Here is a 12,688-nt window from a genome sequence, read left to right on the forward strand (position 1 = left end):
CTGATACTCTCCTCCACTGTGTGTTGTGTGTGCGAGTAAATGATCTTTGAGATTCACAGGTCCGCTAAAGAGCGCTCATGATCGTTCACGATTAAATGATTGACGCAACACGGATTCTTGTAATAATTACACATTCTGTCTGGTAAAAGCAATATTTATTTACTTTGGATTGTAATCAGCAATTTTTTTAGAAGACAACAAACTGTTGTGAAGTTGTAACAAACATGCAGCTTATCATTAAATGAAATTTAACAAACACAAATAAATATTAATCAGTTTATACAGGCAGTGGGTCTGTATAATATTAACAGTTTGTACCTGTGGATTTGTATAAAATTAGCACAAAAAAATAGATCTAATGAGAACTGATTTAACAGCATCAAGATTTGGCAAAAGTAAAAATTAATTAGAAAACAATCATCGCAGTTTCTGCTCTTTGTCCAGAGGGTATGATCGTAAACAGATCGTTTTTACGCTCATAAGCATCAAATGCTGAATCTCTCCATTTATAGTCATAATGTTACATGAAAAAACACCTCCCAGTGACACCAGTCGACCAACAAGCCCCGACTTCAGAAGGCTTGCGGCTAACTGATGATGACACAACCGGACGCCCCGTCACTTTTCACATTTCAAACACATTTTAAGTGAACTTTTGAAGTGTCACAGAAAGAAAACAGCAAATCAAGCATTTCTATGAACTGGTTTGGAGCAAATAAAGTCAGCTACAGCGTAGTTTAGTCAGAAGTTGGCGCCACAGGCGATGCAGAGCGACCAGTAAACGGAGGAGAAGAAAAGTTTTAAGAACCGGAAACCAAACAAGTCTCTGGCCATCCAGCCCCCCACAAGAGAAACAAGGAGCACGATGAACAGGAACTGGTTTCAATTGGGACGCTTTAATTGTTCCATCATGTCAGCTACTATTGTTATGTTTTATGATGTCCATATATAAAAATAAGTATTAAAACGCTATGGGAATATCAGAGACGACTTCGAGATTGGAAACAGCTAATCAGTCATTTTTGTTAAAGTTAATTATGTCCAAATGTATTCAGCAATAGTTTTCAATGATCCATTTGCCACATTGACTCTTTTCCGACAAAAGTTAGAAACAACCTCATGCGAGCGTAAAACTTGAGACTTAAAGGGTCCGATCAGCGTTTCTAATGTGCATAAAAATATGTGAATGGAAACGATACGGTGAGTTAAATCTGATCTCTAAATATACTGCACATCATCCTTTGGTCCGCACTGGACACAGGCCCCAGATTTAAAAATGACTCGTTAGCTGTAAACAGTTTTCAATGAGTTCATGTTTAAATGTGTGAATAGTGTGCTCGTCAATCATCTAGAAATACAGTGGACAAAATCATCATGAAGCAGAAAAAAAGTTTTGTAAGAAAAAGAAGCAAAGTGAAGGAATGACTTTCAGACCGAGTGACACTTGGCATCCAGACGACAGTGCTTTCAGCCAGATGCTTACGATCCAGCAAAGAATTATATTATTACCTCTTTTTTTGTTTTTGTTTAAGGTGCCTGGAGGCCTTGTGTGCATCATGATGCCACTTCCTGCCACGCATCAAGTCCACTTCCACTTCAGGGAATGTCTTACTGCTGCACCTGGGACATGACGAGCTGCGTCCCGGTTCACAGCTGGAGCTCCAGAAGTCACACTTAACCCTTGTGTTGCCTTCGGGTCATTTTGACCCGAATCAATATTACACCCTCCCCCCGCCTATGGGTCATTTTGACCCGATTCAATGTTTCACCCTCCTGTTACCTTTATATTTACTAACATATTTTACCCTTTGAGTTCAATTTGATGCCAGCATTTAAAACCTCCAGAAAATTATTAGAATTAATATTGTTTTCCAAGTTTAAGTGTGAGGCACTTTATGTTTGTTTGTTGACTACCGAAAGAACACCGACATTAAACATTGAATGGGGTCAAATTAATCCTAAGGCGGGGGGAGGGTGTAATATTGATTCGGGTCAAAATGACCCTAAGGCAACACAAGGGTTAAAAACGGGCCGACATATAATACACATTGCTTGAACCAGACCCGACAACCTGGTACACTACTTGCCAGCTGTGCCGCATTTTGTACACATAAACTTTAAAATGTGAACGTGGGTATTTCAAAACGTGTTACAACTGACAGTAACGACTAGAGTCGAGTTTAGGACGACTTCCTGGGGATAAGAGTTTAAAAGCGGATCCTAAATTCCCGCTTTATTCTGAGTAGTCTCAGGTTGTCAGTCAAATAAACTCTTTAGTCGACTGATTGTAGAATCACGTCTTTTTTTTCTTGCTTATTGAGCCCGCTCTGTTTAAATGTAACTACTATGTTTCTAGAGAAATATAGTGTTTCCTCCTTGTTTTTGTGGTTGAAAGCAGAACTTTCAGACCAAATTTATTTTTCTCCATTGTGGCAATCCACATACACAATTGAGAAGACAGAGAAGTTTTAGAGAATCGTTAGTAATAGGGCCATGTTGTGTTTATTATGAACAATCCTGTGATTCATTACCACATTTTCCCATGACTACGACGCCTCCAAGCTCCTTAGAACAAATCGTGAACTATTTGGGGTCACCCCTTGAATAGTCTTGACTATAGATCCACACATTGTACTAATATCTGCATGTTTAAGTTAATAGAGTATAATTTATTGGGAGGTATCGGTACAGCGTGTGGATCTTTTGACTGACTTCCGCTACTGTTGCCCAGTAGCAGTAGACCGCGCCGGACTGGCCCACCGTCATGGGCACCTTCCTCCAAAGGTCCAAACCTTGAAATGGGACACAGCTCCAGATGTGTTTGGGCCAAGTGGGCTTAGCCTGGGAAATGTGGCCTACATGTGAAGTGCACTAGTCAGAGTTGGATCCTGAGTCCTCAGCTGGATCACAGAGAGTTTCTTCAAGAGGCGCTAATGTCCCATCAGGCCTGACCCCCATTGGCCGGATCACGTTCTGCCTGTGGACACAAAAAGAAAAACATCAGATATCTCTCCAAAAAACATCCGATGTGCTGGATGGAAAACGGTTGGATAGGAAGGTAAAACATATCAAATTATATTTCCAATGTAAACAAAACCCAACTTTGTTCAGTAACCCTTGTGTCTTAAGAGGGCTTTTTCATCTTTACGCTCTTACATCGAGAACTCAAGGACCCCCCCCCCCCTATTCCCCTTCAAGGACACTAGCCCCGGTCTGGCCATCCTGGCTGCCCTCCTCCTCCCCTCCTCCCCTCCTCCCCTCCTCCCTCTAGCAGATTAATTACAGGATCAGCACTCAAGCTAATCTCCTCAAAGCCACAACTACCCCTTCATCCTAATCCAATTATACCTGTTCTGTGTGTCACCACTTCCTCCAAGATGATTTATCAGAGAATTGTCTACCACAGATCTAAAAAGGACCCATTTGCATTCATTTGTAAAGAGATTCCAAAATAAATGCCCATGTAATTCCCATTGATTCCTGCAATTAAATGTAATTCATCCTTGGAAAACTGCTGGTTAAATTCTAAAAATCTGGAGGAGACGTGTGGTGTGATTACATCTGAAAATATTTCAGCATTTTAGAAAGAAATTCAAATAAAACCCGTGATAAAACCTGCTGAGAAGCCCCGCCAGTCCACAGCTTCATATCGCTGGCTCAAGTCAGCAGGTAAAATGAGGACCAACACAAACAAAAACATGCAACTACATCTCTCCAATTAGCGCAAAAATATTCCCTCCTCTTCACTCGGCAGTGACAGAGGAGTGGCAGATGTGGGGAGCAGGGGGGGGGGTGCAGAATATGTGCTAATTGGAGGACCAGTTAAGCAGTTCGGGGAGCACATTCTTACAGGGCTCCGACTGATCTCCTTAGAGCCCGCACTGAGGGAGCACCTCTCCGGCACCATCAGAAAGGAATCTTCATCTTCTGGGCGCACGTGCCTCATTACAGCTCAACCCTCTATTTGGCTGAACAATAACGAGGTCAGCCTACTTATGTCTGCACATTTGCTCACCCCGGTCTCCTGCTCTCTGTTCACGTTCCACCCAAATTGCTTTGTTGTTAGTCGTACCTCTGTCTCAGCCCACTCCCTGTCTGGCCAATGACTGGCTCCTCAGACTGACAACAATAAAGTCAGGACGCGCGTGTCATCAGAAACCTGAATGCGGCAGATAAAGGAACCGGGTAATGATGCTGCGGTGGCGGGCCGGCAGCGTCCATCTCCTCCGGCTGAATGCTGCGGCGTGCTGGAAAGCCCGGCCTAATTGAAGCTGCAGCTAACGGGAAGAGATTCTTCCTTTGATGAATCGGTTGGCAGGCAGCACCTCACCGTTACCTTTGTACGGGCATTGTGCTCGACGAACGTGAGCCTCGGCTCAGCGAGGAAAGGTCGACACAAACACTGACGCGCTCTTTGCAGAGGAAACACAGACTGATGAGAAGAAGTTGAGCAGGGGAAGTAAAAAAGTGAATTATCTTAGTCGAGTTGTTGATGAATAATAAATTGTGTTTCTTGTGCAAAGACTTCTGTGGTGTCTTAAATTGTAAATACATTTTTGTTGTTGTTAAGAATGTTCAAAGGTATTTATTGATTCTTTTAATCTGATGTTATTGACTATTCGGCAGAACGTGTTAAATAGAGTCAAAACTCTCAAAAACCTGTCAACGTGTTAAACAGATCCAAATGAAATCGGTTTTTTTCATGCGACTCTTAATACAAGTGCAGAACTTGTATTTCTTGACAAAACTAAACTCTTCCAACATTTGTCATGAACTACAGCTCTTATTTGAGTATAAGAGTAGGATACTGGTGGGAGGTTTAAGACGCTGACCATGTTATTAAAACATCCCCGATTCGAGTCAGAGCGGGGAACTTTGTTATATTTCATGCCTCCTTTTATTTTCCTCATTTCCTGTCAACTCTCCACTATCAAAATAAAAGTGCTCCTGTAAAAAAAATCATTTACAGTATTATTACTGACATTATTTTCTCTCCTTTCTAATTTGTGCATTACCTTGACAACTTGTCAAACATATTGACAAGTTTCTGAGCTTCGTACTCCTTCTGCTCTTCGGTCATCTCTTCGATGGGGTTCGGCATCGGCTCCTCCACATGACCGGTGATGGGATTGACGCTGGGACAAGCAGATGAGTAAGATTAAAAGTGCACAATCCGAGATTAGGAGCATTTTGATTGCCTCTCAACAGCTCTCAACATGCAGCCGTGAGCAAACCAGTGGGGCGGGCTCACATGCACTCACATACAATCACATGCACTCACATGCACTCACATGCACTCACATGCACTCACATGCACTCACATACACTCACATACACTCACATGCACTCACATGCACTCACATACACTCACATACACTCACATACACTCACATACACTCACATGCACTCACATGCATGCGCGGCCGACAGGCTATGTCGACAAAGCAAAGAGAAGCTTGGATGACAACACAAAGCGGGAAAGCAACGTCATTATGTGCTTTATATATTTACAAAGCAAATGGTTGTTTGCTGCTATATTAATGTTTAGAATCTTAAATATAGCTCAATAATGAAGAGCTGAAAACAGATCCTTTCTTGATCAATATATATATATATATATATATAAAGCTTGAAACCAAAATGTCAATGCTTTATTCCAAGACCTGTGCAGAGCACTCACAATTGTTTAGCAGATTTGTATTCCTCTGTGTCGGAGTCTTCATCTTCAGAGTACTGAGTCTCTCCTCTCCCTCCTGCGAGAAGTCCTCGAGCCACCAGGAGTCCGGCTGCGTTTCCATATCCTGTGTACTTCAACAGGTTGTCCACTACGAGACGCCACAAGAACCAAAGGTTGTGCAGTTAAATATAAATGTTCATGTGTGATCATGAGCCGAGCTGTTCACTCCATCATTTGCACCCAGCTGGAAACGTCACTCCTGCTCGCTCATTCTCTCATCACTTATCCATCTGATGCGCTGAACTCCATGTTCCTCCCGTCACCCGACCACTGCTCACCGCTTTCTTTGCAGAGGACAAAGAGAAACTCTGCAGCCGTCTGCTTCACACCCATGTCAACGTGCGTCATGAGGCGAACCAGCTTGTTTCTGGTGGCGGTGCCGATCTCCGGCCTGACCTTTACTTCTTTCAGCGGGGGAAGAACCTGATGGTGAAGACATTATAACAAGTTCAGATTATTGGTTTTCTGTTTCTTAAAAAAAAAAGACCTTTGAAACAGAGTAACTGGATAATGAACACACACATTATAAATATCTATAAGGTAACACAAATCTGGTGAGGATCCCTGTGAGCTTTCAGTGCTCTCCTCAAACACTTCAGCAGGGCAGATGCTGGCCTTCCACATTAAAAGAGCAACTCGATAACAAATGCCAGTCACTGTTTGAGAATCATCTCTTTTAAATATGTCTGACGCTACTGTACCTGAGCTTTGATATATCTGCGGATCTCCCTGTGGCGTCTGGATCCTTCAGTCAAGAGGCTGAGCACCGGAGTCAAACCTTCTTTGTAGTTGGAGCCCTGCTTGGAGTGACACAAACCACAAACACTTCACAAGCTGCAGATCGGTTTTAATCAGTGGAGCACTAATGAGTAACTTAAAGAATAATGAGAAGATGGGTGAACGAAAAACTGAACGACGTGCAGTAAAGCGTTGTCATGTTGTGCTATGCTACACTAGTTAGCCAAGCTAGCGAGGCCAAGGAGCTCCCTGGTTGCTCCATTCTGGTCTGAGGGCGACCAGCACTACTTTCACATGAATGCAAGACGTCACTAAAAATGTGTTCCATGGCTGGCTGCATGCGAGCCTAGTTATGTGTTAAATGTATGCATCTTCTTAATTTATATGTAAGCTTGAAAAATGGCCTGAGTGTCAATTGTAACAAGGACATTTACTCTACTAGTATCACGATATTGTAAAATATTCAAACATTATTGAATGTCGTTTTCAGTGTTTACACAGCCAGCTCTGTCTATGTATTTGCTGCAGAGGATGAACTTTACCTTGTCCATCCTTTTCTCCATGAAGTCTATTAACATCCGGACTGCATCCATATTTTTCCCACCATATATCTCTAGTCCGCCCTGGACGGGCACGTCGATTAACACATCCAGGCAGGACACAGGCAGGTTATTCAGCAGGTTGATGGCATGGCTGGAAACACATTGTTTTTAAATGCTAATTACGTCAATCTTTACAAAAATATTTGATATTTAAGAGTTGAGTGATTAAAAGGCACTCAGAAATCAGCAGTTACTGAGATGAGACTGCCAAAGGATCTGTGGGGTTGAAGAGGTCAACGTTTAGAAGTGAAGATGATGATTTAAAGATAAGACTGGGAATATTTCATTTGAGACAAGCTGTTCCAAAGTCAATAACCCCCAAGGCAAAGGACCAACTCACTTCTTGTTTTGTATCTACATGTTGAAGGAACAGCGGATGAGGAGCTGCTCGAGGACCTCAGGGTGCGATCTGGCCCACATGTGGTAAAAGTGGCTTTCAAGTAAAGATTGATTACATTTTACTTCCACCTGTGTCACACTGTCAAATCTACTCAAATCTATATTGTGAGGAGAGCAATGTACAGGAAATAAAGGTGTATAATTGACTACTACCTAAATCCCAGCTGCATTTAGTAAGTAGAAATGTCTACCGTCATAAATTATTAGAATGTGTGAGAAAACTTGCAACAACCAAATAGCAACAAACAATGAGAAAGATTTAAGACAACAGGGAACGTCTGAAATGGTGAATTTGAAAGGACAAAAGCTGGTGTCTGTATGACCTATATAGTAACTATTGCCAACGCCATATTTTCTCAGCTCTTCCAATGCGCAGAACTGAGGATTTTGAGGAGAAACAAGTCGTGTGTAGCGCCGCCTTAAGAGAAGATCTCAGTAACATGAAACGGCTTCTTACTTGCTCAATGGATGCAGACTGATTTTAAAGTTGGTTTCTCAATTTTAGTGTTGCACCCAATTGTTATTTTTGTATTATTATTATTTCAATTATTGGGTTAATCTAATGACTAATCGATCATTTATCTCCCAAGTAACATAACAATTAATTTACCCAAAATAAACTTTAAAAACTCTGATCAATATTTTTACATTGTATTAAATTATCTATTTTATTAAAACAACCAAATGTAAGAAGAATGTAAACGTATTGTCCAAGGACATGAGGAACCTAACCATGAGAGCAGCGGTGCAGACAGTACTGTCAACATGGGGCGATAAAGAAACGGTTAGATCAAGTTTAAAAGACTTTGAACAGAAACACGTGCTGTGTGTTTATAATCCTAACACATCAATGTCTGATGAAATGTATATTTAAACACCTCAAACCTGCCTTACTTGTGGTTTTTTCCATTTTCCCCCTAAAAATACAACTTTATCCATTCAAACTTTTCTACTCCACTTGGTGGTTCCATCACATTCACATTCACACAAATAACAATAGTTAGGTTGATCAATAGGCCGAACACCCATGACCAGTCCAGCCAGTGACTTGACAGGTCAAGAGAAACATCAGTCTCTTTTACATGACACTGCTTACATTTCCATCTATAAATTCTTGGCATTCCTGCATTAAATTACCATGAAAAGAAGATACTGCTGCCGTATAACGACAGCTAGAGCATCTAGAAGACGAACCACCCAGCAAGGCTCCAAAGAAACATGTCTGTTTTTCCCACGACACCCCAGTCTGCTATCAGACCGTGTGCTTTCAGTCTTAATATGCAGAGGCAGCTTTGTCACTCAGTGCTTACATGCAAATCACAGCAGAACATGGACAAAAGTTATTTTACTGCCTGGTGGAAGCACTTGGTCAGTGTGTAGAAATGTTCTACGCAATTCAGTTTCACAGGTTGCAAAGTGGAGAGCGCCTTGGATCAATGTTCATGGTGTAGCTTTCGAGAAGAGTTAAAACATTAAGAGTGAAGGACGGACTTCTCACCTGTGTGCTTCCTCCGTTTTCTCCTCGGTCTCAGTCTTCAGCATCAACAGATGGCGCAAGATGGCAGCAAGAAGTCGGAAATGGTGGTCATCCTCCTATTGAATCAAGGACGGACAAAAAAGGTTATTCCAAAGCAGATCGTTCAATTTTTTTCGAGGTAAAGAAAAACAATAAAGACAGAAAAAAAACGTAAGCTACAAGGACAGGGACCTGGGAGCAAAAGCCTAATTGCAAAATTAGCTGCCTTAAAATTCAGTGAGGCATCACAACGAGTGTGCGAAATACTTGATAAACACCCCTCCAAAAGAGCAGGATAGGGGGGGGGGGATGTTCTGGAATAATCTTTAATCACCCCGGATTGCCACAGGAGATTTTGCACACTGGTCACATCCAGTCTGAGCAAAAAGAGGAGGGCTAAGGGATGGCGTGAGATCAACGCTTTAAGTCTAGATTTAAAAAAATGTGAGGAAGTTTGGATTTCTACAGAGGCAACAAGGAGAGCATGCTCTAACTTGGGAACTAAGAACTACATTTGGTGACATTAACACTTACACGATGTCAGATGCAGCCCTTGCAGTCATATGTCCCCTTCAGTCGAAATTGCATGAAATGTTTGACAATAATTTTCAGAAATCAGCCAACTATTATATGATAACTACATCATGAATAACAACAATCACAAGTATTTTTTTGCTTAGGTGAAATGACCTGGAAGAATTAAGTGGCAGCAATGATATGTGCTGCTTGAATGATCTAAATGCTAAGGAAAGGTGCTGTAATGGTACCTTTCTTATCTTTACGAAAGGAGATAATGCTGCCCTAGCAGCAGCAACATGTAAAGCAATGTGCAATTCAGCCTCCAAAAAATGTGCAGTTTAATTGTACACTATGGACACCTTTAAATAAAACATCCTTCTTAAGAGCTGTGACCAGTAGAAGGCCACACAGGTCACAGCGCATCACTAACTGCATTTGTCTTGCAGTGTAAATTTATGCGGTTGATGTTGATAATCACAAAACTATTTATATTAGGTCACATTTACGATGACATAGTGACATAGTCATCATTTGGCTGTTGTGGGACAGTCTGATTGGTAATTGACTTGCAAGATAATGAGTAATGACTAAGTTGCAACAGACCCGCTGCAGGATGTGAATGTACTGCCTTAACGTTCTTTTGGGACACCGGTTGCATCCAGTGGCGCAGAACACCAGACAGATTTAAACTCCCTAATCGGTGTGTTAAGGTGTCTCCATCTCGATAGTTATTTTAATGATTATAAGCAGTGACTCAAACAACTCTGCGTGTGTATTCTGTTGCAATATGTTTTGCTGTTTTACTGTGACACATAATATATATATATATATAGACAACAAATAACCTGAACACACTCACCTCCCCACCAGTATCAGACAGTGTGAGGTTGAACAAGGCTTTGAGCGCCTCCATTGCTCTCTCATTGTCCTCTGCAGGCATGGGCAGAGCCTGTGGATCTGGACGAGCAGCTTCATAGGGACCAACCCAGCTCACATCCAGGGTGTGCTCCAGGACCTCCGTCAGTAGTCTCACAGCATGCCATTCTCTCCTCAAAACCCCTCTCACATCAGGTCTTAGTGCCGACACCAAGAAGAGAAGGCGCAGTGTGAAGAGGCCCACTTCATGGTGCCATGTACGGGCTGTACGCAGGGTGGCACAAAGCCCATGAACCAGCTGCACGTCGACACTGACCTGCTGAGCAGCAGGACTATTGTACACCACATTGCAAAGGCACTTCAAGGCCTCCACCACCACCCTCTCCTCCTCCTCTGACAGGGTGTCTTCCTGAGCGATGTTTTGGTTGTCGTCGCCTTCCTCCCCAGCACTCAGCCTCGCCATCGCTCCCAGGACCAGCATGCCCTCCCTGGTGGCCACCGGCGCGAGGACACGCTTGTCTCTGGACAGGATGCGCAGCGTCTCGAGACATGTCTTCTGACAGCTCGGCTTCACCCGCCTCCCGAGAACCGACAACACGCTCTGGCACAGCTTCTGAAAGGAAACAAGTATCGACAATAACGTAACTGGGGCCCCCCTGGTCGCATGAGAACCGTCCGCTCCGATAACTCGTGCTTACACTGCGCAGGGACTCTTCCTTCTGGTCAAAGCTGAAGGTGTGACTGTTCTGAAACAGACAAGATGCTCATTGTGGACACCAAACAACTCAGTGCGACATGTCAACAAACCTCACTGTCAACAAACCTCACTGTCAACACACCTCACTATCAACAAACCCCGGACTCACTGAACAGGTATTAATTAGTTCCCAAATACCTCCTGCGACGAGCTAAAGTGTGCTAATGGCGTTGTTTACCGTGCGGTGACGCGCTTTGTGAGCAGCGAGCATTACTTCGCATCATCAGCCCAAACAACGTATCAATGCTTCGGTCCTCTCGCTCATAGGTCTGGTGGGACCCGATCAACGACTCGACATTAGTTGACACTTGACAGCATCGGAGCTCAGTCGGCTGCGAAGATGTTCAGCTAATTCAACGCTAGTTGTTTAGCTCGCTCGCTAGCTAACTGCTAGCAGTTTGTTGTGGTTGACGCGAAAAACGAGCAGAGCCGCGGTTTACCTCTCGAATATATTGCCGCAGAGACGTCTCGACGTCCTTCTCGTCGGCAGTTTCAAGCTGCGGCAACATAATGTTCAAGTCCATGGTGGATATCGGAGGATAGAGGAGCTAGCTTGGTTGGGACGTGGCCAATGGGTGCAGCTATCTCGCGTTAGCTCTGTAGCTCGCAGCAGGCAGCAGGCTGCAGGGTGTCGGTGAGGTCCGCTTCTGTCAACAGGGACACTCCCTCGCCGGCTCCATCACTTCAGGGCTGCTCGTGTTATAATATATATGTATGTAGAAGCCTGTTGAGGGACTACATTTCAGTTTTATACGTGTGAGAAAATGTTTAGGACAAAACACATGGTTGAATCTTGAATGTTTAATCTTTAATATTACATATATAAATATTTATTATGGCAAAAGAAATGTACAATTATTTGACAGGAAACATGCAACCTTTAACTTGTATGCAATATATGTATATGATATATAAGTACAAGGCTCTCAAGTTTTGAAGACAGGCAAGCGTGACATTTCCATCAGCCCCCCCCGCGTCGTGTGCGTTATGGGAGCGGCGGCGCTGATCACAACTCTGATCAAAACATAAACTAGGGATGATTAAATGACCTTCAGAATTTAACAGATTAAAAATTTATTAACCGACAATGTATGTTTTGTATACCATTTTCTCCGGAGCTCATATATATTTACTTTAATACTACAAGAGGGCGCCCCATTTGACATTGTTTTGTGGTCAGAAAAATAGGTCAGATAAAAGAATAACACGTAATTTAAATCATAAATATTTTTATATTAATTTCAAACTTTTCAAAATTGAAAATTAAAAACATTTTATTTATTTATTGTAAATGACCTCTCGCGGCCCACCTGCAGTACCTTCACGGCCCACCAGTGGGCCGCGGCCCACACTTTGGGAATCGCTGCGTTAGTGTAAACAGCGTCTTAGTTTGGGTAATGCAGCAGGTTTCTCACAGCTTAAAGAGATTTCCTTTTCCATACACCCAGGATCACCAATCCTCCTGTGAAATTGTCAGTAGATTTTAATATTAACACTGAGGTCAGATGATTAAACCAAAATAGTGGGTTGCAATTACATTTGAT

The 12,688-nt window shown here is 42.7% G+C and overlaps 1 protein-coding gene across 2 annotated transcripts; it reads right to left on the reverse strand.

Moving 5' to 3' along the window:
* Positions 1–133: 133 nt before the first annotated feature.
* ric8b (RIC8 guanine nucleotide exchange factor B) lies at positions 134–11,773 on the reverse strand. 2 transcript variants are annotated; one of them, XM_056416875.1, is made up of 10 exons: positions 11,585–11,773; positions 11,086–11,133; positions 10,371–11,000; positions 8,975–9,069; positions 7,018–7,168; positions 6,439–6,534; positions 6,016–6,160; positions 5,681–5,825; positions 5,016–5,135; positions 134–2,977 (listed from the first exon to the last, which is right to left on the reverse strand). In XM_056416875.1, the coding sequence occupies exons 1-10, from the start codon at positions 11,666–11,668 to the stop codon at positions 2,872–2,874; spliced, it is 1,620 nt and encodes a 539-aa protein (XP_056272850.1). In that variant the 5' UTR covers positions 11,669–11,773; the 3' UTR covers positions 134–2,871. The 2 variants fall into 2 exon arrangements, with proteins under 2 accessions (XP_056272850.1, XP_056272849.1); XM_056416874.1 differs by having other exon boundaries at positions 6,439–6,537.
* Positions 11,774–12,688: the final 915 nt, after the last annotated feature.

Source organism: Pseudoliparis swirei, chromosome 6, assembly GCF_029220125.1.
Source record: "Pseudoliparis swirei isolate HS2019 ecotype Mariana Trench chromosome 6, NWPU_hadal_v1, whole genome shotgun sequence".
Classification (NCBI taxonomy): domain Eukaryota; kingdom Metazoa; phylum Chordata; class Actinopteri; order Perciformes; family Liparidae; genus Pseudoliparis; species Pseudoliparis swirei.

What these genes read in the sequence shown, in the direction of transcription:
- ric8b (XM_056416874.1), bottom strand. Translation starts at nt 11,668, where the DNA reads ATGGACTTGAACATTATGTTGCCGCAGCTTGAAACTGCCGACGAGAAG. An exon ending in TGCGGCAATATATTCGAGAG is followed by an intron (nt 11,134 to 11,584) that starts GTAAACCGCGGC and finishes TGTCTGTTTCAG; the next exon opens with AACAGTCACACCTTCAGCTT. An exon ending in TACAAATCTGCTAAACAATT is followed by an intron (nt 5,136 to 5,680) that starts GTGAGTGCTCTG and finishes TGCTTGTCCCAG; the next exon opens with CGTCAATCCCATCACCGGTC.